The sequence below is a fragment of the Ptiloglossa arizonensis genome, chromosome 4 (assembly GCF_051014685.1).
Source record: "Ptiloglossa arizonensis isolate GNS036 chromosome 4, iyPtiAriz1_principal, whole genome shotgun sequence".
In the NCBI taxonomy this organism is placed as follows: Eukaryota; Metazoa; Arthropoda; class Insecta; order Hymenoptera; family Colletidae; genus Ptiloglossa; species Ptiloglossa arizonensis.
Window position 1 is genome coordinate 15,968,848 of NC_135051.1, and position 27,222 is coordinate 15,996,069.

Genomic DNA, 27,222 nt, shown 5'->3' on the forward strand with positions numbered 1-27,222 from the left:
CAGGCTTCTTAACCGGCTAATCCGGGACGATTCGATACGAATTAATTCGTGGCAATCGCCTGTAAAGCGGAAGGGATTCCTGGCGGGGCGAGGTGGGTGGGTCGAGGGGATCTTATTGCCGATCTCTATCGGTGCCCGCGATCGGAATCCATAATGAGGATCCGATCGTCGCTATTAGCGTGACCGCCCTTTCGAGGGCCGCCGCCGCTGCCGCTACCGCGGGCCACTTTGTTCTTCTTATTCCTCGTTTCGTTCGTTCGCGTACGGTCCTCACGGGCGCGGTGGTGGGGGTACGAACGATGCGCAGAATTTTCAGTGGTCGTCGCGCGCACGCCCCGAGTGCGCGATAGGCTCCGCAGGGACCGTTTAACCCCTTATTTTTATCCCGAGCCGTGTTGTAGCGCCAGTGACGGGGCAAAAATTCCACACGGACAATAGGCGTCGAACGAAAGCAATATATTTTGATTTGGTAATGATAATATTTAGCGATCGTGTTTCCTCCGTACCCCCGTATGGAAAAATTCTTTTGTCGGAAAAGAAACGCAAACAAGTTTTTGTTTGCAATGAGAATATTCTCGTTATGAGAATAACGATTGACGCTAAGACGAGTCTCGTGTCGAGGTTATGTACGTTAACGGAATTTCCGAAACAATCGATGCGTTTTCGAGAAGTTTTCGTTTCCACTAGCGCGAAGAACAGAGACGCGAGGGAATAATTGTATTCTTGAAAGAGGCTCGCGACACGGCTCGAAACGTTGTGTAAGATTATAGATAATGGTTGAATTCGCGCTTACGTAAGCCTCTACTTTTTATCGACAAGTACGAATCGAAATCTCAACGGATAAAGAGTTGTTTCTCTCTCTTATCCGCGATTCGAAATTCAGATAAGAATTTTTACCGGTCTTTGGTACCGTGGAAAACGAATCGTATGCACGGGGAGCGAGCAAGATGGAGCGATAGCGAGCCGAGCCTCGCATTACATGCGTTCAATTCTCGAGACACCTCGAAACGATTCGTTCGCCGATAAAAATTATAATTTTCACCGTTACGTCTGTATCATCGATCGTATTTCCACCATTTTTACGAAATATATTTCTCATTTTCGTCGTAAGACAAAAAAAATCTCAACTATTCGTGTCGAAATTTTTCGTACGCGCAAAGTCGAACGAGAACGAAAAATAGGACAGAAAATTGTCACAACTCGCGCGATATTACCTTGACTCGTAAATAAAGATTTCAGGTTGTGTAAATAGAATTATTACAGTACAATAGAGTACACAAACTCTCCACAATGTAGGTACCGTACACAATTATACCAGTGTCTCGTGCGCTGTCCTTGCGTCGAAGATAACGAGCTTAGCGTGTACTTGGCAATCTTTTCAGAAACAGATAAGAGAGTAATTCGAAACGCTTTGAGAATTGTCTTCCTACGATGAAATTGTATGCGCGTTATTGGAAACAATTATCAAAATTGCTGGCACGGCTGTTCACCTTCTAGCTTTCACCTCTCGAAATACCGACGAATCTATCGATAATCAACACGAGGGTCGAGGCGGAAGTTTCGTGCACGCGCAATTCATCGAATTAGTCGATTAACTTACAACACCTGTCGATGGTGCCCGGATGTCACTGTAAAACCGAACGTGTGTTAACAGGTGCTTTAAATTCGGCCGAGCCGAAAGGGACTTCCAGCTGCTGGGCCCCCCAATTGGATAACAACGTGAATTTGAAGGATTATCGATAGATAACGGACGACAGTCTCAGTTGGTCAAATAAGGAGACAGAGAACCCGTAAGAGGTACATAAGATCGAGCTGAACACCTCGATATGCGACCAGGAAGGAAATTGATGTCAAATGTTAATTAAGGAGGTAAGGAACCTGAAAGCCTGTTAAAGGAAGTCAGAAATTCACCTGTAAATTTACATCTTCTTTTTCGATGATAGAACAAAGTCGTAAATAAATTATTTTCATCGAAATGGAATATATAGCTCAGAGCTGATATTTAGCTCTGCTCGTGGAATGTATTATTATCGAGGGAAATATTTTAAAAGAAAAAAAATATATATACACACACGTGCGTTTAGAAGAAAATAGATTTCACCGAATGATTTTCTTATTTCTTCGTTTGGGGGGAGATTTATAACCGACACAAATTGACAGAATTCCAATCGACGTGACACTAATTTGAGATCCGTTGGTAAATTCTTGCCCGAATAAAAATGTTCCGGTGGACGTTACACGCGTTCTGAAATATTCCTTTAAAAGTTATCGCTAAAAACCGGGCCACGCTTTTTATTCGGGAGCAGAAATCGAAACTCTTCCAGGAATAACCGTTCCCAACTGTTATATAAAGGTGCTTAGCGAAACGGTTATGACATACAAGGTGTTTAAAAAAACAAGCTCGGAACTTTCGGAGAGGGTGGTACTCACCAAAAGGAGGAAAACAGTTCTGTTAAATATAAGCTTGAAAAATTCATTGATCTCGGTATTATAAATAATTTTCTACTCTGGTTCGAGCACACGACTTCTGGTAGTCAATCGTAACGCGAAAACAACAAATTGATATATTGTTTCTTCGGTTGATATTTATGCAAAACTTTCCACGTGTCCTCTAATTTACACATGTTTCTTCGTTATTACTCCCTTCGTTCCAAATCTGTCTCTCGACGATATGTAATTATTTTTATCCCGTTTGTCCCCTCTTTTTATTTACACGTGTTCGTCAACAAATTATGATACCTTGCGGCTGACAATCGGTTCGATGAGCCAACAAACTCCAGTAGCTGATCGGCCACAATGCCTATACAAACATACCTTGAATGAAAACCGATATCGGCGATTTGTCTGAATAATTTCGTAAGTGGTTTCTTCGGTCCACACTTGGTTGTTGAAAATTTGTGACGTTGTAGCTTGTAAACACAGCTACGTCGCTGGATAAAATATGCAAAATGAACTGTAGATTTGGTGCACGCTTTACAAGGATCCGCTGCGAAAACTCGGCTCCTGGTGGATAATCTGCTGGAACGAGGGCCTGCACTCGTTGAACACGGTACAGGTTCAGCAACTGATCGTGAAGAATTCTCCACACAAAAGGATAACTTGTTCCTAATAGTGTTGAAATTCTCCTCACACTTGTCCCTGGTTTTTTACAACCACCATTAAGACACAGACCTAATTATCCAGAGTCGTAACAGACCTAGGTCCTCCCGAATCTCGATGTCCTGTTTCAAACGAACTGACCCAACAAAGACGTTGATAAAATTTCTTAAACAATGTATCAGATGATATTTTCTCACGTAAAGTCTTGGTGTGGTTGCAACTTTTCCACCAGTGAAACAATAAACGAAATTCATATGCCATTTTCTCGATTAGAGTAATACAATGTCACTGCTGAGACTTTCTGAAAAATTTGCAACAAATATTTTTGATAGATGATATTTTCTCACGTAAAGTCTTGGTATGGTTGCAATTTTTCCACTAGTGAAACAATAAACAAAATTCGTATGTGCCATTTTCTCGATTAGAATAATACAATGTCACTGCTGAGACTTTCTGCAAAATTTGCGATAGTTCTCTTGTAATTGTTCATCGATCGCGTCAGTATGCAACAAACATTTTTTTTTTAATAAGATGATCCTTTGTTATGAAACTTATACGGAAGTGGAGAACGGATTGTTTACTTCTGTAAATATCAACGGAATAAATAGTAAGGTAATTCGTTGTTTTTATACCACGATTGTCTAACGAGCGTTCAAGTCTCGAGCTTTGATCGAAGCAAAAAATTGTTTGTAATTTTCGGAGAATATTAATTTGAAAAATCGTCAAACCGGTGTTTGTTGAAACATTTTTCCTTCGTTTATTTTACTTTCAATATTATTTGCCCTGAAATTCCTGAGCCCATTTCTTTGGGACACCCTGTATACTCGTATATACGGTTCTCCATAGATTTATATATTGATTCTGTAACATCGAGCATGTTATAACAGTTATACAACGATTCTATATCGACTCTCTATCGGTTGTGTATCGATACAAGGTTCTTAAATGTTCGTAAAGGGGACTGTAAAACGCGCGCCATATTTCGCATTTTCATTCTGCGAGAAATCAATGCTGGAACCGAAACTAAAATTGATGTTACCACCATTATAGAAACATTATAGAATCTATCATCATTACAGATATAGAACGTTCGTGAAATCTATGCAAAATCGTTGTAAAACGGATACGAAAATCCATATTGGAACCAGTATCAGGGTCGATACAAATAATCGCGATTGTTATATTAAAACAGTATATTGGGTGATTCGTTGAAACAACTATTTGATCTTTGGACATAAATGTGTATAACATAAAATTAACCTAAAGAATTATATATAATTGAGAGAATTTATATATATATATATATATATATTTATTTATTTATTCTTACAACGTCTCTTATTTTTATCTTTTTAAATCCATCGACCATCGCACAAATTTATTTGTACGACACGCATAAACATTTCATCGATCTATTTACCACGTAAATACATTAACAGGTTTCGTAACAGATCGCATTCATTATTGTAGGTTCCTCGACTATGAATAATTTTCTGGATTAATTTTATTGTTATATTTATCTAGGTGTAAAAACGATCGCGAAACCGACGAATGGAAATATTAATGAAATGCTTATTTCGATTAATCATCCGACATACGAAATCCACGTGACCACAAATTTCGGCTCTTTATGGCAGTCGTTCCGAGTAACAGTTCTTTGAAACTGTTTCGTGAACGGAAACCAATGTCACAACTGTATTTAATCCCTGGCCAGGAAGCTAAGAAAATTGTAATAAATAAAACTCACGGATATCCTCGTGCTCGCAACGGCCACGATTTATTATAGAAATTGCTAAAAATATTTTTCACTCGTTTCGAAATATTTTTTTACACATTCTATTAACTACATATTCAGAACTGTTTCTCTCGCGTCGATCGACATCGAATCAAATTTATAATTACCCTAAACACAAAAATCCAAGGATAGTCCGATCGATTTTAATTTTTTAATTTTTTTTATTGAAATTATCCAAGAGAAGAAAGATTCGAACGCGCTGTAAAACGAATAGGAAAAGTTTTTTTTAACGTGAGTAATTTTTTAAGAAATCGTGTACGAACATGTATTTATTGGAACATTCTTATTCGCGATTGACTTTCCAACCGAATGACAAGCTACTGTTTTCTCGGTTGGGATCACCTTGTACAGCATATAAAAGTACTTCTCCCAAAGTAGGAAATAAATACATATATTACCGTGATCCGTTGAAATAATTCTAGTCACGGTAACGTTCGTTAGTTTGCGTCATGTGTATGAAACTGTCAACGACCGGACTTTAGACCTTGTTTACCAGATGCCACGCTTCTTGAATTTCTAGGGATTTTTGTATTCGCGATGCATCGTGTGGAACTACTTCGAATAATCGGCATAGTATTCTTCAAGCATTTAAAGCTCTTAAGTACACCATTAAGAACAAGACACGGAATCAGATCCTGGCCCGTTCGCGTCCACGATTCATTGGAACGAAACTCAAAGAAAAAAAAAAGAAAAAAGAAAGAAAAAGATAAACGTACAACTAGTCCTACTCTTAATTAAATTTCGTTGGCGAAAGAGCCAAGAACGAAGAATTTCGAAAAATGAATAAAAGCTTGGAAATTTTAACCAAAGAATTCACTACCATTTTAATTATTTGAGCTTTCACGTGTTCGTGGCTTTTTTTTTTAGGATGAAAGTGTTTCTTTTGTACACATTCCTTTACGACTTTTAAGTTTCTATCGAAACTATACATTTCGTGAGTGCGAGTCTAATTATATTGATTTATTTTATCAATTGTTTATCGTCGTTCGCAAACTACGTTATTATAGTATATCACGGATATTACAACAATCCTGGAGAGTCGATTGAAAAAGATCGTTTCAATTTTTTTCCGAGATTGACAATTTCAAAAATATCATTTTATTTATCACGAGTGACAATGATTGGTAAAATTTGTTTTCCCAATAAAGCGACGAAGTAAGTTTTACATTAATTCTAACCGCGTTTAAATCATATCTCCGGACAGTGAGATAAGAAGTAAAGAAGAGAAAGAGATTTAGGGATGAAAGAAATGCACACGAAGGGTAACTTCCGGTTGCAGAGTCAAGCAAAGGATTGGTGAGAGAATTGATCCAACACTGTCTCTGTCGATGCACTACAAACGTAACGCGATTCTCCTCGATACTTTTCTCGGTTAATACTTGAATATTTCTGTAGATTTATTAGATAAATACTTCTCAGCTCTTACGATCTCCATTCGATACCTCGTGGCACGATTTTGCAAAATATTCAACATCGAAATCCTAGCGTATATTCAGTTTCAATTTCGAAACGTTTCGCTACATAATACCAGAAATATAAACAAATCGATATCGTGTAAAGTCGCGGCCAACTCCTATTAAACACCATGGATGACAAATTGCTCCATTATGCTCGGAGTGTGTCTCTAGAAATTGTCAGATTTTTTGACAATACATTAACAGAATTGTTCCCCCAACGATGAAACAGTTTCTGATTCGCGCAAATAATACGAGGAAAATCGATAAACTGCATGGACTACGTGCTAACGCCATCGGGGTATTTTCAGCAGTTGCTGAATTATCTTTTCGCTTCCGCGAAAAGAAAACCGCCTGAAGGTGCTTCTAGAATCCAGGCCGGAAGTACACAGGAGTCGCAGCTTTCGAAGACGGTCGTAAAACGCCCCGCGAGTTCCTCGATGTTTCCTTATCCCCACCCCGAGTACCATCTACGTCTAGTTCCCATTCCGCCGCTAGATGAGAAAGTCTAGTAATCATATCAAAGGAAAGTCTAAATTATTCTAATACGAGACCGATAATAATAACCGACGGAAAAGAATGAAAAAGAAAAGAAAAAAGAAAAAAGAAAAAACGATCCTGCGAGGAATAAGTTATCGATGTCCGTTTTCGTTAAAGTATGCTTTGTCGTGCGATAAAATAGGTGAATATATAGATCATAAAACTGTCTATCCGCTACCATTAAAACACCGTAAAATACCTACGGCTAGAATTGCAGACGATTTTCAAAGAAGCGTAGAATCGTTTTGAGCGAGCATCGAGCTCGTAGACCGCAACCGCTCATAATGTTCGAATAAGTCTTGCTTACGTCGCCGCGGCCTCGTCCAGAGAGCAAGGACATTCATTGGCCACAATTCATCTGTCGCGCGATGCCCGACCAATCGTAAACCGGACTGGCTCTTTACTTCCGTCGCGAAGCCACGCGTTCGTCTGTCCTCGTGTACTGTTCTTCGTGTCGTAGCACAGGTATTGCGCGTATATTATTAGCCGCATACGGCTGTGCCGCGAGTGAGCGGGTTTAAACGGCCGGTACGTGCTTGTTTCCGCGGTCAGAATCATCGGGGCATTCTCAGGCCGACAATAAGCCACCGGTTAAAACTTCTATCCACACGGTATATAACGTTCTATTATTTTTCCGGTCCCTCCTTCTTCGATCGGTGGAATACCGCGGTGTTAAGATCGTACGGCGACAACGACAACGCCGAGGAAACACGCGCCAATTCGACGTGACGTTCGCGACTCTCCCTTCTTCGATCCGCAAGGTAACCATGATACCATGGATCCCAGCGGTACAGATGAAACGCGTTACATGGCTTGCGCTCGTCACGGTAAGCAGTTCGGCCTCCCTGAAAACAACGATCTCTGCATGACCGACCCGGTTGTCGATCGTACAGCGCGAACGAGAACGAATTTCTCGTACGCCTCGACTTTGCTTCGTGCCACGATCCACGAGTCGACGGGCTTGACCGAAGTTCGAATTATGGATCGGGAGACTTTCACGGCGGTGGCAAGAAGTCGAAGTTACTTCTGTTAAAAACCGTTGTGAACGCCACGGACGTGCGAGCAGAATCCCGGCAACAACAAAGAGAGAAAGAAGTTTGTTTCTCGGCGAGGAGGAGGAAGACATTTTCACCGCACCTTCACGGAGAAAACGACTTCGCTTAGAACTGCTTCGCCGTCGGCTGTGGCCGTCGCGCGATACGCCGTACGCTCCTCTCTCAGAGCCTCGAGCGCGCTCTCCCCTCGGGCTGCCTACGGAATGTCGCGCAAAATTCGCGAAATTAGCTGGCCTGACGAGGAACGACGATCATCGAACGATGCGTCGATTTGCGCGGCGTCGTTTCGCGATCGAAGCGTGCCGATGATGCGGCCCGTTTACCCGATACCGAATAAAAATGTTCGCGGTGAATTTTCTTAGGCTGCTTGCCGTATGGTAGGTGGCGCGCCGGCATCCGTGCGGCGTTGTCTGCCTGCTGCTCGTTGCTGGCTTGCGAGAGCCGAGGCCTTCGAGCGCTCTTACGCTGCTCGCCGTATACAGGCTGACAGTCAGTGGCGGGTTTCGAAGCTAACGGCGTTGAGCAGACTCCCTCGTACTTGGGGGCCCCAGTATCTACGAGTTCCCCGTTTCACAGCCTCAAAATCGAAATCGAGCCGCAACTTCGATTCGATATCGATCGTTTAAACCGTTGCCGCAACAACGTTGGCGCTCGAATTTTTTACGATCATTTTTTTTTTACGATCGCGTCTATAATTTTTCTTACGTATATTTTACAAAATAATATTTATTTTTTCCACGCAGTTCGAACGTTTTTGGTTTTATATTCGGTTTTCAAAATTAACGAAATTAATGCTGGGAAAAATTTGTCCGCAATTTTGTAACGGTTAATATTTTAAACAGTCGAGTAATTTACGAATCATTGTATCGCCATAACGGGTAATTAATCTACGGAAGTTTCAAAGGTTTTTGTTTAATTTTAAAATTCGTGGAAGCGTATAATTCGATCGCGTTGTTTGAACAAAATTGCTGATAAACGGACGCGAGAAGTGCGAGATTCGCGAAATAGTTCTCGGTTCTCCGTACCTATCGAATGGCTCCAGTCATTTTGAGTTTTTGCGGCGGATCAAATTTTTCATCGCTCGTCAATCCATTCTCCCGTAACTTTCATCGGGCAAGGCCTGGCTATCGCGCACTTTCTCGCGCAAAACAATTTTTCTCGACCGTTAGTGCAAATACTGTTGTATTAAAAACGTCCAAGTAAAACTAATTTCTGTTTCGAACAGCGGAAAAATAAACTCGAAATTCCGAGCAAATACAACATAATGTAACATAACCTCATTAAATACACGTAATACGGGTACATATTTATTTTCGCAGTAGCGAGGTAAATAATAAATACAACGTCACTTTTTAACTCGGAAAATATGAACTTTATATATTTTAATCCGACGCCCTTGTTTCCCTTGGTAAAGTTTTGAGGACACGTGGTTTTACCCTTTCGTTTGCCCTTCCTGCTCCGGTAAGTTTATCTGGACTATGGCGATTATCTTCCCACCTTTTTTTAATTTCGTACGCACACAATAATAAATTGTATAAATCATTTTGTATAAAAGTATTGATTACACTTTGAAATCGTGCGTTTTAACAATACATTTCCTGTCTATGAACAAGCTGAATGACATAAACAATCCGAGGATATTCAATATTAATTATACAATTAATTTACGTGGCGTGAATAGAACGCGCCCTTCCGCTCGTACAAAATCCACCACCATTCGAACGTCGACAATATGCTATTCGCTTTTCCATATACAATGGCTTTTAAAAATAATTTATTAAATTCGAAGTCCAATCGACCACGTACTAAATCATCGGAACACTGGACTGTTTTAATTTTCCCATGTTCGTTTTGATAGATATATCGAAACAATTTAGCTAACGCTCTAATAGATTCGTATTGTTGGTTGCGCGCGACTGCGAAAAAATTATTCGATCAAACATCTAAATCATTGGCATCGCGTCGAAATTCATGGAACTCATTGTGCAAAATTTCGTACGAATTAAACACACGGTAATGCATTCGTTACCATTGGCTACACAGGCAACCGGTAGCGTATAAAAATAAATTCTGAAACTTTCTTCGGGAACATTAAAGGTACCCGCCACGCTCCCGTTATTACAATTTTACAGGCCGGAGAATAGCCAGGACCCTTTAATTTACGTTCATTCAGAAAGTCTTTCTTTCATGAAAAATGAAAAACATTGGCGCGTGTGTACCTCTGGTAATCAAATGAAACATAAATCTATCCACGTAACCTATAGGTTATATAACGATTTGCAAGAATAAAAAAAAAAATATGTTACGTTCCGAGGAGTCGTATTTGCGATAACGATTAAACGTAATTTAATTTTTACGGTATTTTCGTCGCTTAATAGTTCCACACGTGGTACGCAGTTTAATTTCCTTGTGCGCGTAAAACACGAATTTCGCGTACGAGGGACGAGGCGAGCGGATGAGAACAAGACACGAAAACGGTGAAGGGGCCCGGCGTTGTCAGTTACGGTCCTGCGTGCCGTGCCGTCATGCTAGAGTGCAGGTGGGCCGAGGTCCAACGGAAACGGCCGAGCGCACGCTCGGGGGAAAACCGAGCGGCGGCACTCGGCGAGTACTGTTGTCAGAGTATTCAGTAATGCTTTGCATGGCCAGCCAGTCGCTAGTAGGCTCGTCGGTGAGAGTCGTGTCGTTCACTCGAAGTGATCGTGTGGTGTTACTCGACGAGCCAGTCAGAAGGCGGTATACTGAAACGCGAAGTATAAGCAAACGGCGACGAATGAATCCGCAGTCGTGAGTGTATTTCGTGAGACTGTGAAAAGAGAAAACGAACAAAGCCCATTATAAGCGGAGCGTACACCGACGGTGGAGCTTCGATTTCACGTACTGTTTCTTCACTAAAAACAAAAAACCATTACGTTGCACTGTGTATGGTACACGAGCGATCCAAGATGCTGTCGTCAGTGCCAGCGAAATAATAATGTGGTGCGACGTTGGTCAGGTGAGTGAAGTGCTCCGTCAGTCTTTTTCTCCGCATATTTTTTTCTTTTTCTTCCTTTCGAAAATTGTGCCCGGCCTGTGTTCGTTTGCCTTTAACGTTCCAATACGGCCAGCCAAGAGAGCGTTACGTGAACACGACACCACGGCTACGGGGTGGCAGTGTGTCGTTCTTTGTGAAAATCCAAGTCCTGCTTCGTTCTTGGGTTAGGTGGTTCTCCGTCGAGGGACTTTACTCTCGATTCTTTCGACGTTTCACAGCCATCGCCAACGTGTATCCCGGCCGTGCGTACATGTATCAAGTGCATCAGTGTGTGATCTTAGTCGTTGAAGGATTCCCCGTACGCGATCGTTGCTTCTGTCTCCGACGACGGAGGAGAACGGTTCTCGTTCGCAAAACGAGGAACGGTAGCTCGCGATCGAAAATTATCCTCTCGTAACGCCTTGAACGACTCGCGCACACGGAACGACAGAAACGGCCGCGAATCTCGTTGAAATTTTTACACCCAGTATTCCTCGCGATCTCGTCTTTACGATATATCGATCGGTGCATCGATAGAATCTCGATCGATCGATGCATCGACGAGTGAACCGAGTCGAATATCCGTCCGTCGGCTCGCGGGATTCGATCGAGCCTTCTGTGAAGCCTAACCAAAAAAAAAAACCATAAACACGGGATCATTGCTTTCTCTTCGTCGATTGTTCTTGAAACCTATGCGAGAGTCCCCGCGAACCTTCGATGATGTACCGTGTCCCTCGAAAAACACGAGTATCGCTAGAAACTGTAAGAGAATCGGTACATGAAAATCGTAGATGTTTCACGTTGCCAACGGTGTTTTCGATGCCGGTTAGAAAATGATACGGCGGTGCATCGACGTCGTGCCGAAGTGTCAGATTTGACGCGTGGTAACCTCGTGTTCAGTAGTTTGAATTCGAAGCGATCCCGCGTTTCCTTGGGCTTGGTGACGAGCGGCGGAGGGAGGGAGGGAGGGTGGCAGGGGCAGGAGGAGGAGGTAGGACGGCGGCCGCGGCTGGATGGCGGAGATGGTGAGGTCGAGGGGGAGATAGAGGTGGCTGTGGTAACGACGGTGGGTCGTGGGTCGCCGATTGGGGGGGAAAGAAAGAGAAAGAAACCACGTTAGAGAAGGAACGAGCGAGACACATATATACGAGACGGGGGATGGAGAAAGAGCGAGCGGGAGAGAGATAGAGAAAGGTGACCGGAGGCTCCGTGGCTGCCTCTTCTTTACTTGGCCAGCGCTGTAGAGGAAACCTAGCGTCGCCACGGCGCTGCGAGGAGTGAGGAGAGGGGTGTACGAGTTCGCTAAGTGGCGGGGAGGGGGCACGGTTATGACCAACCATCAAGGGGGCAACGTCGTCATGGTTACCGCGACGACAACAACTCGACTGTTCTAAGGGATGTTTTTAGAAGCACATATTTGCCTTTGCTCTTTTTTTCCCTTGCCGATCGCGTGGTCGCGATAGGAACGATTTTCTTTTCTAAATGTATAGCATTTGATGGCCCGTTGCGCTACCAGCGAGAAGCTCGTGGTTTTTTTTCTTTTCTTTTCTTTTTTTTTTCGCTTGGACGCTTACCTACCGGAATATCGAAAAAGAATCTCGCGAACTTAAAACGTTAACGAAATTTCAGAAATTTTCTATTCCGGTTCGAATCCGGTCCTCTTCTCGCTGCCACAGTCGGGCGGAAGTGTTCAGCGAATAAAAACACGCAGCGGTCGCTAGTTTCGTGTCGAATTTTCAAACAATGGATTCGTCGTTCATCTCTAAATGTTAAATGTATCTTGGAAAGTTCACGCCGGTGAAATGTCGATGTAGAATAGTTGGACATTCTCGCATTGACGTCAGAGTCTCGCGTAGAGCCGTCGGTGTCAGAGTTTTGCCGAAACTGTGACGCGACTATTTTTTCGACTCATTTCCCGTTTCGTCGTACAATAGGAAGTGCGTCATCAATTTTCGGAACGCTTAGTATACTCGTAGCGTACTTTCGGACGTTTCGTCGGTGTGGCCACCACGAGTTCCGTTAACCTCTATTCTTCTTTTTCTATTTGCAATCGGATATCCATCGTTCTTCGATATTTTATTTGCGACGAGATTATACACGGATTCGTATACAACGAGCAGTAATTTTGAATGCATTTCGGTGAAAGTACAACTACCAGTAGCGCGTGCGAAGGCGTCCGACGGACAGTTGAAACGCACGTTCCTCCGACCAAAATGCATCGATCTTTTCCCATCGGTTTCTTCAGATTGTTCTAAATAATTTTGCCCGTCGATTTTCAATTGCACAGGCTTCGGTTACCCGTACAACAGGGTAGAAGTATCTTCGCTAGTGACAGATAATGCACGCTACTGTTACATAAGTGGAATATCTCCTTCCGATGCGGTCGACCGATCGAACAGCTAAAGAGAGGCGTAATAGCATTGACTGGCGTAGTCGAGAAATCTATCGATTACTTTTGCAAGAGATGAGTATTTTTTTTCCCCCCTCGTACGCACCTTGTAATTTCCAGCAAAACTCCACCATGTAACTCAATTCCCAATCTCTCGATCGATTCTCCGAAATCGTGAATTCAAGATCCCGTGTAACGCGTAGGGAAAAAAAAATCTAAATCTACAGCAGCGCGTAGCGGAGAACGTCGAGCTCGGTTCTCGCTACGTTACCGATCGGTGTTCTCTCTTCGTGCGCGCACTTTGTTTCCCCGCGACGCTCTCTTCCCTTCTAAATAGTCAAGCTCGATCAGCTATCGAGAAAAACCTTGCGCAACGGCAACGAAGTTCGCGGAACGACTCCATCTAGCTCGAGTTCCTTCCGTCGAGGAAAGTTTCGCGCCAGGGAGAAGACTACGGTGTCTTCTGGACTGTTTTCCATCAGACTGGGACAAAGACACGGTCGCGATGACCCAACGGCGTGTGCCGCGAGCACCGGGACGGCGTAAAGCGAGTCCAAGTCTTCCCCCTCCCCTCCCTCGTTACCCTTCTTCCTACGTCTAGCCCCTCCCCCTCTTTCTCTCTCTCTCTTTCTCTTGGTCGTCGTCGTCGTCGTCCTCCTGCGGCGCATCGAGCCGCTCACCCACCATCACGGGCCATTAACGAGAGTTATCGACGCGCGATCTGTCAATAGGCTTCTCCCATTCATAAATTCGCCCGGCGTGTGCGGCCGCATAGTTTTGCCGCGAAAACCACGTGGCGGCGGCGGTGGCGCGCAACGTCCTTTCCGCCGTTGCACCGCAACGAGCAGAGCCGAGGCTCTACTACGTGATTTACGGGCCGCGTCCCCGTTTTAAATGCATGCAGAGCAACCCGTGCGTCGCGTATGTCCCTTTCTCTCGCTCCCGCGCGCACCGCGATTCCTCTTCCTCCTCCGCCGCCTCCACCACCTCCTCCGTTCGGTGTTCTCCGTGTGCGTGCACACGTGTATTTTGTGTACACACGGACCTCGTCGCGCGACCAGCGTGGGAGTCGAATGCCTTCGGAGGACCCAGTCGCGCGCGGGTTTCGACTGCCTCGTTCAGTCGGCCAGAATACGGCTGCAAGTTCGGCCAGATTGTCCTTTGGCTTGGAACGGTTTCGCAGGAACCGGGGGACACACGGAAGGCTTGAAAGTCTTCGGTGAGACTGGTACCTCGCATCCGATCACTATTGACTCTTCGGGGCACACTTGGTTAAGAAACGTGTCCATCTTTTTAGTTAACACTGACGGTGGGATATTTTTCAACCCACTGGGAAAAAATTAAAACAATTCCGTACTAGTTGCACGGCGAGACTGTTGATATTCCGTCTCGTAATTAAATATCTGTTCTTTAGTTTTGGTTCTTTAAATCTATTCTTTGGTTTCGGTTCTTTAAATCTATTCTTTAGTTCTGGTTCTTTAAATGTGTTCTTTAGTTTCGGTTCTTTAGATCTATTCTTCAGTTTTGCTTATTTTGTATCGTTTCACAAGTTTAACGACTTTGCCTCGAAGAGACAACCCCTTGCCGTAACATTTAGCTCGACAAAATCCGGGTCCGACTGGTAAGAGACGACGCGCGGTAAACGGGCCAGAACGAAGCGCGAGAACAGTTGCAATGCAAGTCGAAATGCAGAAACCTGTGATGTTACCTTGCACACGCTACCTTGCTTCACGCGCTGCAGTTCTTCTGGACGTCGATATTCATTTATTTCTTTCTACTATTTTTATATATTTTATACGGCTGAATTTTATATTACGTCGAAGCGAACAACACGCAAACGATCAATACTTTAAAATATAAATAATCATACTATAAATCTTACATAGTGGATAACAAGTAACTGTTTCAAAACTATATTTCGTACGTAAACAACACTTGGATAGAAATTACAGTCTTCTGAGCTTCTTCGAGCGTAACTTCGTCAGAAGGAATGTAATATTACAACGCCTTTTGTAAGAAAAAATTTAATTCGGTTGCTTGTTGCAATTATTGTTCAGGCTTCAAGTGTTTCGATCGTTATCTTCCCTATTGAACTATTTTTAGTATATACGGCCCGATCTTCGTTCCACGAGTCTGACTCGTGATATTTGTGTTCGGTTCAAAATTTGTATCACCAGTCGAAGTATAGGAAGAGGTTAAACATTCATCTTGGTATTGTTAACGCAATCATCTTCGCTGGTTGTGCATTAGAAACTTTCTCGTCGTAACGTGGAGACGATTGTATCGGTATTGCTGTCCAAGATGGGACAATTATTGTCAATAATAGAAAGAGGGTAGCGAATAGAGCGTTTGGCTAGAATTATCCACCATGCAGTTGAAACGAAGGCTTTGTGTAATCGACGCGTACCTCGAGGTCATTTGCATAAACGAAATTTTGTCTGGTTCCACATATAACGCTCGTTTTGTATTATTTGTGGAAAAAAATTACTGGAAGTGTTTGTAATAGTATATGTACAGGGTGAATTATTTTGCTCTAGGTATTCAAGGTTGAGAGTAAATTTTGTTTATTTATCGTCAAATAGTAAGTAAATCGTTGTAGTACGATTTGTAAATTATTTAACCGTATTCACGATAAAAAAGCTTGTGGACAACTGATAAGTTTTGAACTGCTTGATTCTTCTTTGTTCGATTTTGTTACATACCTTAAACAGCGGTGCGTTTTTCGAATATTGATCGAAAAAATAAAAATCACTTATTCCTTCTTTCTCTTCGCTTTATTATCGAATATACAATACATTTTAACCGATAGGGTAAAATACTCGTCGGAATAATACCAAACTATCCAGCTGCATACGCGATCGATTAACCTATCTCGAAACTATAAACTGCGCCGAGAAAATGAACGAAAAGAGTTTCCAATAGGTACGTTCAACTTTTCCGCCTTTCGCCCAAAGTTACACAATGAGCAGCGATGTTTCGCACAAAGAGCTATAACCGATCAGCTTAGAAGAAACGATACGTTTAACCAGCTTACCGTACCGATATCGTTTAGGACGCGCGTTAGGAAATTCTCGACAAATTCGTGGTCTCGAACCGGGGAAAAAACAATCGATCGTATTTCTATTTCGATCGAAAGGAAAAAAGAATTCGCGTGTTCGACCGATAAAGTAACAAATCGATGACCCCGCGATAGTTTATCGAAAATTGAATTCGTACATCGGGGGATGTGGTAACTTTTATACGATTGATAATTTCCAGCCATCTGGACCAAAAATTTGTCAAAATGGAAAGTTTTTTGACCCTTTGAGTCATACTGGGTTAAGAAACGTTGCTCCGTTTTAACTTTTTGCGCTCGAAGAATTTTTCTACGCGAGGAACCTCATAGAAATCTTTTACATCGGATGTGAAGAAAATAAATAATCGTAGAATAAACTTGGATGTTATCTCATCGTGAGATATTTCGTATATAAGATACTTTATTCATCTCGAGCCACGAAGGAAGTTTTCCTGTTGAAAAATTAACAATTGGAAAAATTAGACAAATTGTAGTGCATCGGTCGCTTTTCGAGTGCAAAGTGTCAATACCCTGATATACATGGGGTATTTTTCAATTCACCGTGAAAAATTCAAATAACTTCACAAAAATTGCACAGTGAGACTGTTAATATTCTTACAATTAAATATCTAATCAATCCATTCTTTAGTTTTGATTATTTTCTATCGTTTCACAAGTTTAACTCTGCCTCAAAGAGTTAACTCTTTTAGCAGCTTTTTCAATACCGTGATATACACGATAGGATATTTTTCAACCCATTGAAAAATTAAAATAACTCTGTACAAGTTACACGGTTAATACTCCACATCGTAATTAAATGTCTAATTAACCAATTTTTCAATTTTTGTTGCTTCGTATCGTTTCACAAGTTTAGCAACTCTACCTTAAAAAGTTAACTCCTCTAGTAGCTTTTTTTAATACCGTGGTGGGATATTTTTCAACCCATTGAGAAATTAAAATAACTGTACAAATTACACAGTTAATACTCCACATCGTAATTAAATCTCTAATTAACCAATTTTTCAAATTTGCTTGCTTCGTATCGTTACACAAATTTAGCAACTCTGCCTCAAAGAGTTAACTCTTAGCAGCTTTTTAATACCGTGATATACACGATAGGACATTTTTCAACCCATTGAAAAATTAAAATAACTCTGTACAAATTACACAGTTAATACTCCACACCATAAGTAAATGTCTAATTAACCAATTTTTCAAATTTTCTTCCTTCGTATCGTCACACAAGTTCAGCAACTCTGCCACGAAGAGTTAACGACTGCGTTGTACACAGCCTCGGTAAAGAATAAATATAAACCGCAGCGGCCGCTGACACAGTATTTTATATCTCCGGTTGATAAGAGCGATGATGTCATAGGCCGGCGTGTCCGTCGACCGCGAAGGGTTGATACGCCGTGGTTGTAGCCCGCTGCCTACGGTGCCTCGCGACGATACGCTGGAAATTCGCAAACTCGGTGTGCCCGGTTGGTAGGTACCGACCTACGCCACTGTTTGGCGTACGCCTGATAACATCGGTGAATCACGAATCACGAATGTTACGTTGCGTCTGGCATCTCCCACTGTCCCCCTTTCGATGCAAAGACACCGACGGCAGCTAGCACGTGGCGCGCCCGTACACGCGCATGCAACCTCGCAATGCACTCTGCACCGTTTTGTTTACGTTACCGCCGCCACCTCCCACCGCGATCGAAAAATTCGCAGCGACCGCGCGTGTCGCTCTCGTAATTCGCGCGCACCGGCTCGGTCTGCACCGCGCTAGCTAGCTATCGAACGTTACGTCGTTCGATTTCGTTTCTTTTTTTTTTTTTTTTACGATCCACTCGCGACGAAAATAGATACGCCGTACTCCCGATCGAGAACTTCGCACACATTTGGCGTTATTGTTACAAAGTCCATCGAGGGTAACCACCGTAGTGTCTACTCGCGTATCGTCGACTTTACCGTGTTACTAAATTCTCGAACAGAAACCGAACGCTCGATACTCGCGAGTCCCGTTTCGCGTTGACAATTGCGTACGATCTGTCAACGATTGCTACATCTCCACACTCGAGGAAACTTGAACTTTGAGCCTTGCGAAACGCTCGAGTCGCAGTCGTTCGCTCGTCAGACGTCTCCATACATATCGGTAATTCTCGTTCAGAGAGGAATTCGCGACTCTTCGGTCACGATTTTTCCGAATTTTTCACCGATCACCTTTTCAAGGAATATTTCCAATCGCGCGAGTTCCACGACGCGCTATCCACGTACGTGTAAATATAATTACGAACGCTTCTAAATTTCCACTTGTGTCTCTAGCCTTTTTTTTGTATACATCGAAACATTGATACGGATCCCTGTTATCCTGTTGTACGACACACGGATACAAGAGGCAAGTGTCGCCGTTAGTGTTCAACTAAGAAGGATTCTATCCACGTGCCATTAACGATACGTCCGTTGAGAGCCCTATTCACGAAAAGTAAACCCCATTGGCGAGTACGTCCACCCTCCCTGGCAGCTTTGTGTGGTATTCATCGATTCGATATCTCCACGCAACGAAACGTATCGTTGACCATCGTTCTATTCGAGTACACGTCGGTATAAGCAGCCTCCTTTGCGGTAGGTTAACCAGTTGTGCTGGAAGGATATGCGTAGCACGTGGTGGCCCATCCGTACCACTTGGAAACAACGTGCCGTGCACGTTGCCGTGACTTTTTCACGATTCGCGACTAACTCGCTCGCGTCGATCGATTTACATCGTTGTTTTCGGCAACGCGTTCTCGTACGATTGTTTCGAGCACAAATAATGAAACTCCTCGTTAAAAGTCCGGATTCTTGCCTCGATAAAAATTTCGAAATCATTCCTACCGCCGCTCCGCGCGACTCGAGTTGCCGACGGTCTCGAGCGAGAACGATTAGAAACCGTGATCGAATTTCATCCACTTGTGCAAATGAAAATTGTTCGTCGCGTTGTATCTTTACGAATATATTACGAACGGAACGACGAGGTTTTTTCCGTGATCCAAACACGACCCTGTTCGAACTATTTTTAATCACGAATCGCAAAACCTTTCGAACACGAGTAATTAAAAATAGATCGAAGGGAGAGGTTGTGTTCGTAGAATATTTTCATAGGGGAAACATGGTCAATTTGTTAACGAGACACTTCTGGAAGCGAATTGACTCTCTCACTCGTTAAAAGTCCGAGCTGGTGACTTTTATCGAGGAGTTTCTACATTTCTCTGCGAATCAGATTCTGAACGAGGAATGGCGCGAAGAAAGCTCGAGCGTGTGTGTTTGGATTTGAAATCTGTTTAACGGGGAAAATCGTCGAGGAATATTTAAAAAAACAATCCAAACGTAAAAGTTGTTGCGTCTCGTGAAAATGCACCTTTGTATTATCGCGACTATGCGCAGTTTGCATTCGTACGAAATTTGAATAGAAATACTTTCGAGCGTTAGATGGCACACGGCCGTCGACTTCTGACGCAACTGGTTAAAGTTAGAGTTAGGTTCGAGAAAACAACACCGAGAGCGAGGATGCCTCTCTGTTGTCCTCTCCCTTCCCTCCCGTCGCGGCGGCGAAGCTTTTGCGCGGACAAATTTCACGCCCACCACGTTGATGGTCTCGTAATTGCGAAGGGAATACACCGAGAGACTGAATTGCCGAAGCGCCAGTCTTTGCGAGACTTTCGCGCGTAGAGGAGCTGGCCGGGGCTCTCTGCGATTCTTGCTTCTAATTTCAAATCGATGCTTCCTTTCAGAGTTGCTCGATCGGTCGTTTTCGTTCGCGCGAAAACGACGAACACAGCCAGTGAAACTAACGAAACGGATTCGAAAGGATTCAGACGAATTCGTTGGAAATCAAAGGCGGTAGCCATTTTCGAATCTTCTCTTCGATAATACCTGACCACCCCCAAGTATCGTTCAATGATCTAGTAATATTCCAATTTTGGAAGCGGAGTTACGATTGTTAAACGAACCGAGTAGACATTGGTAATCTCTTAACGTTAGACTCAATGCGAAGGAATTTGTAAAAGGCCGGATTAATTGGACGTTCGCTAAGGATTTAGGTTCGAATCCTATCGGTTCGTGCTACCTCCTCCCTGAGACCTAACTTGCGTAAGTTTTGCAAGAAGAAAAGTCACTCGACCGAGAGAGGTTAACGACCAGTGAAAAATGTTCCCTTTTTTGGCGCTCAGATCCACCTTCTGTTGTTACAATGAAACTGGAATAATGGCACCTGTCCGTTGGTCGCTCATTGCGGTTTCCTCATAGAATTTTCAGTGTATAGGTCATGCAAGCAGGTGTTACCTCGAGCCTTCGTGACACTCGACCCTTGTTTTGCCGTCGGCAGAACTCTCTGACTCTACGTTTCTACCGAATGGTCTCTACCCCGCTGCTATTCGACCTTGAACCTTTAATCCTCCGTGTAACCCTCCGGTCTGTGCGTTCCTTTTGAGTTTCCAGGGCCCTTATATTGTACTTTTATTAGTCTTTACGATGCCGCCTTTATTTACCACCGTTCGAAATTATATTGGCGGCTCGTGCCACGCTTATTGTTTTCCCGATGAATGAAACTGGTAGCTTTCAGCGTTCTTGCGGTTACGAATGTTCGGTAACCTTTCCAGGTGTTCCTCGAATTCGTTCGGTGAAATTCTTTTTTCTTTTTTATTTTTCTTTTTTCTTTTCTTTTTCTCGCGCGTTGCTCGTTAAATATTGTACTTCGTGCACCGGGGATGCTACGAGCGATACGCTGCGAAATTATCTTCCTCTGTTTTACGTATTATACACGATACGCGACTCGAGATACAGGCGATACAATGTGGCCGAGTAAAGCAATTTAAAATAGTCGAGCAGGGTAGAAAAGAGTGGATTTGAAATATTTGAGAAATATTTGAAAAATAACTAGAGAATCTCAGTTGCGAGGAATTGACTAAATGCTACAAATTACAATGCAGTCTCGAAATATATATCTAGTCTCAAGTTATAGGTTATCTCGTTCGAATGCATTTGCTTAATCAATGGGGTTCGGATAGAAAAAAGTGGATTTGAGATACTTGAGAAATAACTTAAAAATAACTAGGGAATTTCAGGTACAAGGAATTGGCTAAATACTACAAATTACAACGCAGTCTCGAAATACGTATCTAGTCTCAAGTTATAGGTTATCTCGTTCGAATGCTTTTGGTTAATCAGTGGGGGCCGGTAATAATTTTGTCGATATTCTTCCAGAACTGTATACCACTGTCTTCCGCAATTGGATAACTGTGTAAAATAGCTAGAGCACGATACAAAATGCATTAAGAGTTCTGACGTTCGCCGTCGGGAAAAGAACGTCTCGAATCGTCCGCCATCTTTCTTCCTACAATTTACGATATCCTTGCTATCTTCGTAACTCCCAACTCGAACTTGCTGGTTATTTGTTAGCAGACACCTTTGTTAATAATTTCCAATTTTCTTGCATAATTTCGTTACTTGGTTCCCGATGCCAGTTTCGTCTTGGTTCTTGGAAATCTATTCTTTTTTTTTTGCCCCCGACCCGTACGCCCATCGGTACACAATGATAAACCACACGTAGCGCAAAAAGTGTTCTTCATATTACGCACAGATGCAGGGGAACGCGTTTGGCACGTTCCGTCTTCCGATTGGCAGACTGTACGCATCGCCGTCGCATTCCACCAATCAGAACTCGGGACCCGCGTAGCGCCTCGTTGCATCTGTCTGCTATGGACAAGTTTTTTTTGCGCCGGGTGTACACTCGCAGAAATATCGTTCCATCGCTACAGATGCACCCAGCGTGCATCCGACGAACGCATTTCGAGGTTACGAAGGCTCGTGACTCCGTCGGGAATGCGAGATTCGTTTTGGAATCGTTTAATAATAATAAAAAATCTACGATTTCTATCGTACAGTCTTACGATTCATTTTTAAGCAAACGTACGCGTCGATCGGTGAATTTTGCCGCGAATCTGTACCAGTTATTGTTGCAAAGAGAATTTAACGTAAATTAAATATTTCGGTTCGAAATATCGCGTAAATGCGAAAAACTGTTTTGCTTTTGGTACGGTAGATTTATAATGTAACGATACAATCAAGAAAAGTGACATCTCCGTAGCGCAGGAGTTAAAGCCCATTTTTCAGTGGTACCAACCCCATTAATTACATCGTCATATCGCGAGCGAAACGTGTACAGGATCGTGGAAGAAAAAAGTAATTGTCTTGGAAATAAATAAAAGATACATTAAAGTCTGTCCCGGGAAATTAATTTCACAATTTACTATTTCGTAATTATATTATACTTACAAATATACGGAAACCGACGAAGTACACCCGGTTACTTTCACTGACCGGTAAGTGACATTATTTAATGTTTTCGAGAGTGCAATCGTAGATGCTCTAAACGTGTCGAATTTTAAAAGATTCCAAGAGCCATCGATTCAATTTTCCTTTCTACCCCGATTATCGTACAAACGCGAGAAATCTCTATCGTCTTCCGTAACGGTTTCCCGTTTAAAAATTGACCGTCGTCGATTCAATTTTCCTTTCGGCGTTAATTACCGAGATAGTACGTAGACGCGAGAAATCATCGGTCGTCTTTCGTGCAATCATTTTTCCCGAAGAATCGGAACGATTCGATTTCAATTTCGCATTATCGGAAGACTGGTGCCCTCTACCGGAGGGATACGATAATATTTTTAAGGGAAACTTCAATGGACGCGCTCGATCGCGTATAACCTAAAATTACTAATATACGTATCGCCGAACGCGACGGATATCTCGACCGCAAGAGTACCGCGTAAGCAGCAGCACGTGTCTGTCTGTCTCTGTGTCGTGTACGAGCCTCGAGCGAGCGAACGAGCCCTCTTTCTTCCCGCCAAAGCCCGTTGGAAACAGGTCGCCGTTTGCTGCACTCGCGCACGCAGAACGCGTTTAATAGACAACCGACCGCGTCTCCGTGACATTGGCAATCGTACGGTTCGCAGCCGCGCGTTCTCACGTGAAATAAGCCGCGTACGTGTCCGCGAAACAATACGCGTCGGCCATTTGCAACGCGCGCGGCAAGTCGAACGGGTTCTCCCGCGTATTATCGGCGATAGCGACGGCACGCTTGGACCACTCAGTCTCCCGTAGCCCATACCTACGATCACGTCGCGATAATGCTGCTGCACCGGTGTGGTGGTACGCGCGCGAGTTATACGCGCCGACGGGCACTCGCGTAGCGAAACGCGACGGAGCAGGAAAGCAACAGCTGACGAGAATGAACTCTTCGTTCGTTCCGTGTTCCTGGAAGAAGAAACGTAGCGAGATACCCGAGGTACGCTCGAGTGGTTTGTTAAGCGATACCCTTGTACCGGGTACAAGCCGCCGAATGTCTCTTTCCATGGCGAAACGTCCGTTTGGTTAACAGAGTCGTACTCAATGGATCTGGGTTAGACGCGGTGGTACTTTCTTTCTTGGTAGTTTTAAGGAGAAATTTCTCGAAAAGAAAGAAAAATTGTACACCTTTGACGTAGTCGATACAGTAAGTAGGAAATATCCGTCTTGGAAAAATCGGAGCCGAGATTCGATGGTTACAGTACAGTTTCCACTATTTGTCAAATTTCGCGGTAAATTGATGGACAGAATTGGCGGAGAATTCTTACCGAAAGAGACTGTTGGAAATCCCTCGGTGTGTACGTGTTCTCAAAGCGGCACCCTAAAAGGATCTGTCCGGATCGTCGCTGAACTGTTGACACTCGACGCTCAAGGGCAGTACCGTTTTCGCTCTCTATAGTTTTTATAACCTCGCTATATTTCTTCCAGCGAGGCACGTATATACACGCGCGCGCGAGCACACACATATCCCGAGCAACGTCGCGCGGTAGAGGGAAAGGGACGGTGGATGATCCACGTGTATGCGTGAGAGGTTCTCGCGTTACAGCGGAACCCGGTCGTACATAGCGTAAAGTACGATGTAAACACACGTGGATGGGCGAGAGAAGCGAAGAGAGAGAGAGAGAGAGAGAACCACCGACATAGAATATCGTCGGAGTGTGCTGCGTCGGTGCATTGTGACTCTTCTACCACCGTCGGCCCTCTTCTCCCCTCTGCCCGTTGTGTACCTCCTCCTTTCCCTACCCACCTCCTTCCATCCATCCCTTTCGACCACCGGTAGATCGTTGCGCACTTTCGTCTCGCCCCTCGTCCTGCGCCCTTCTTGTCGTGCAACCGGCAATACGCTTTGTCCTCGTCGTTGCTTCCATTCTGCGGCTCAGTCGATTTCGGTCGGCCGCTGGCGAGCATAGCTCTCTCTCCCGTACCTCCCGTCATACGTAGGACACGATCGCGCCAAGCAGTTTCCAGCTAACGATTGCTCGTGTACGGTTCCACGGGAATAACTATCGCCACGATTCGCTGCTCGCGGTCATTCCCCGCTTTCGAGTGGCGATCTTTCACACCGGATAGAATCATCCCCGTTTACGGGTCGTTCATCGACGAGCGATGGGATAAATATTGACTCGGGATAATAACCCTCGAGGAAAGACATGAAAAATATCAGTATCGCGACGAAATACAATCGGATACAAAAGAATTTCGTCGCGTAACGAATATTTTAATTCTTCAATTTTTCAGCAACGTTTCGAGTTACACGCAATGGAGACTGGTCGGAACGAAGTCGTGCTCGGACTCGTTTTAACCGAGAAATCCTCGCCGTTACATCGACGATACTTTCGTAAAGTTGTCGAGACAAATGTTAAAGAATTTTCTCGTCCCCTCGGTTCAAGATCAAAATCGTTACCTAATCCGTTTTCGAGGAAACTTGGGAATTTCGTCTACCGGATAGTAACTCTATCGTCGGTGAATTCTACTTATTTTCGTTGCGATTCGTCGCGAGTAGCGGCAAAGTCCTTCGATCGTGGCGCGGACAGTAAATTCCATTTATAGAACAGCAATCCGGGCAGCGAAAGACGACAATCGCGATCCCATTGGCCGAAAGAGGTCACCCCGATACCGTGTCCCGAGGACCGAAATAAAGAGAACTTACCATGCCCAACCTGCACTTGAACTTCTCGGTGACTCGGTAAGAAACACGTAGCGGGTTCTTTTGTACGCAGAAAGTTTCGAGGTGTAAGTGTACACCGGCCACTGGCGCCAGTTAAACTCGAGTACACAACAGGTACGTGAGAGCGTGTACGAGGTTGACTGTGAATGAAGTCTATTTGCGTACGACAATAACAGGTGACACTCGACGGCTGTTTACCTTCCCTATCGGCAAAAAGCCGGACGTGGAAAGCCGCGGGGGTGCAGGAACGGCTGTGCGGATTGTTACGGTGAGAGAGAGGGAGCGAAAGAGCCAACGCCAGGAACCACGTGGACGGGCGGCGTATTTTAAAGAACGCACGGAGTCGCACACGCTGAATGAACATGTGCGCCCGCCGCTGCCTATGATCGACTCTGAAACGGGTCGTTGTACCGTCGCAAGGCACGTAACATTGCACGTGAAACGTTCGATGCCGATGACGCGTCACACGCGAACCGGGTCTAATCGTTTTTAAACGTTGCATTGTTCGCGGGACTCGTGCGGGACCGTTTCGATCGAAACGCCTTCGCGGTTAACGATTCGAACGTTCGAGGGCCGTACGGTCGCGATCTAGGTCGAATCCGCGTCTGTGCTCCACCCCTCCCCTCCCCCTCTCTTTCTCTCTCTCGCCAACCGACTCGTTTGTATCTCCGTTGCCCGGAACACGGGGCACACGCACACGGGCGCGGGCGCGCGCACGTCTCACGAAACTCGACGGTACACCGCGCGCGACACGCGCGTACACGTTTCCCTTCGGTTCTCCTCTCGGTTCACGAACACATCCGCGCGATTTACGAGTCCCTTGGTCAGCGCTCTTTCTTCTTTGTCTCTTTTGCTCAGACACCGGGTCGCGCGCACACAGACGTGCAGGGGATGTGCGAACGTCCCCCGAGCGAAGAAATGCTCGGACGGAGCTCCGAAGATCACGTGCTGCGCATAACTTACATTCCCACCTCTCCTTTCGGTAGCACGTGCCTCCACGGGTCTCTCTCTCGCGCGCGATCTCTCTTTCTCTCTCTCTCTCTCTTTCTCTACGTGAATATATATGGTATATATCTATACATTTATATACATATATATATGTATGTATGTATATACATCTCTATCTGCTCGTATCTCTGTCTCGCTTTTAAGCGTGCTTCCCCCGCGCTCGCCTCCCCTCCCCGTTCGCGTTTGATTCCGCGATTCGGTTCAATCGAATGGTATACGTTCTTAGTCGGTCGCCTCCCGCGACGCTGCACCGACGGACTCGCTGGTTATGCTCCCTTGGATCGAGTCGAAGGTTAACCGTTCTCACGCGGTAGCGCTGGTATTTTATTTATCCGCCGTACGGCCGCTTTTTTCCGTTGAGTTATATATATATATCGTCACTGTGGAATATATATGTATAAATGTTTCTCTTTTTTTTCCCTTCGTTTGGATATTTGGTGACCGTCGATACGAAAGAAATATTTTAGTTGTATATATTCCGCTCTCCCCCGATGGAGATCGGTTCGATCCGATTCGCGGTCTCGAATTTCATTCGACGGTTCCGTAGCTTTCCTCGAAGCGCCGAACGCGATACTTCGTAGCCAGACGAAGACGCATCGGCGACCTAACTCGATCCGACGGTGGCCGCTTTCGCATGACAAATAGATCGCCACGTGGTTCAGGTTATCCCTCGTTTCCCCCTTCGCATCCCTCCGACCAGCCTCCCCCCCTCGACGTTCCGGCCAACTGTAAATTCACGCGCCTACACACAGGTGGCACCGCCCTCTTGCCAAG

General features: G+C 44.3%; 1 protein-coding gene and 1 long non-coding RNA gene across 2 annotated transcripts in view; both read left to right on the top strand.

Moving 5' to 3' along the window:
* LOC143145673 (uncharacterized) overlaps positions 1-1,864 on the top strand; it is a 36,666-nt gene extending 34,802 nt beyond the window's left edge. The window contains exon 2 of the long non-coding RNA XR_012991749.1: positions 1,655-1,864. This is a non-coding gene — a long non-coding RNA (uncharacterized LOC143145673). The remainder of the gene's footprint in view (positions 1-1,654) is intronic.
* An 8,695-nt stretch (positions 1,865-10,559) lies between these two features.
* The window catches only part of Tara (SERTA domain-containing protein 2 taranis), a 57,377-nt gene continuing 40,714 nt past the window's right edge, over positions 10,560-27,222 (top strand). Inside the window, exon 1 of the mRNA XM_076308815.1 lies at positions 10,560-10,938. Coding sequence (XP_076164930.1) covers positions 10,918-10,938 — 21 coding nt within the window. The 5' untranslated portion in view covers positions 10,560-10,917. The remainder of the gene's footprint in view (positions 10,939-27,222) is intronic.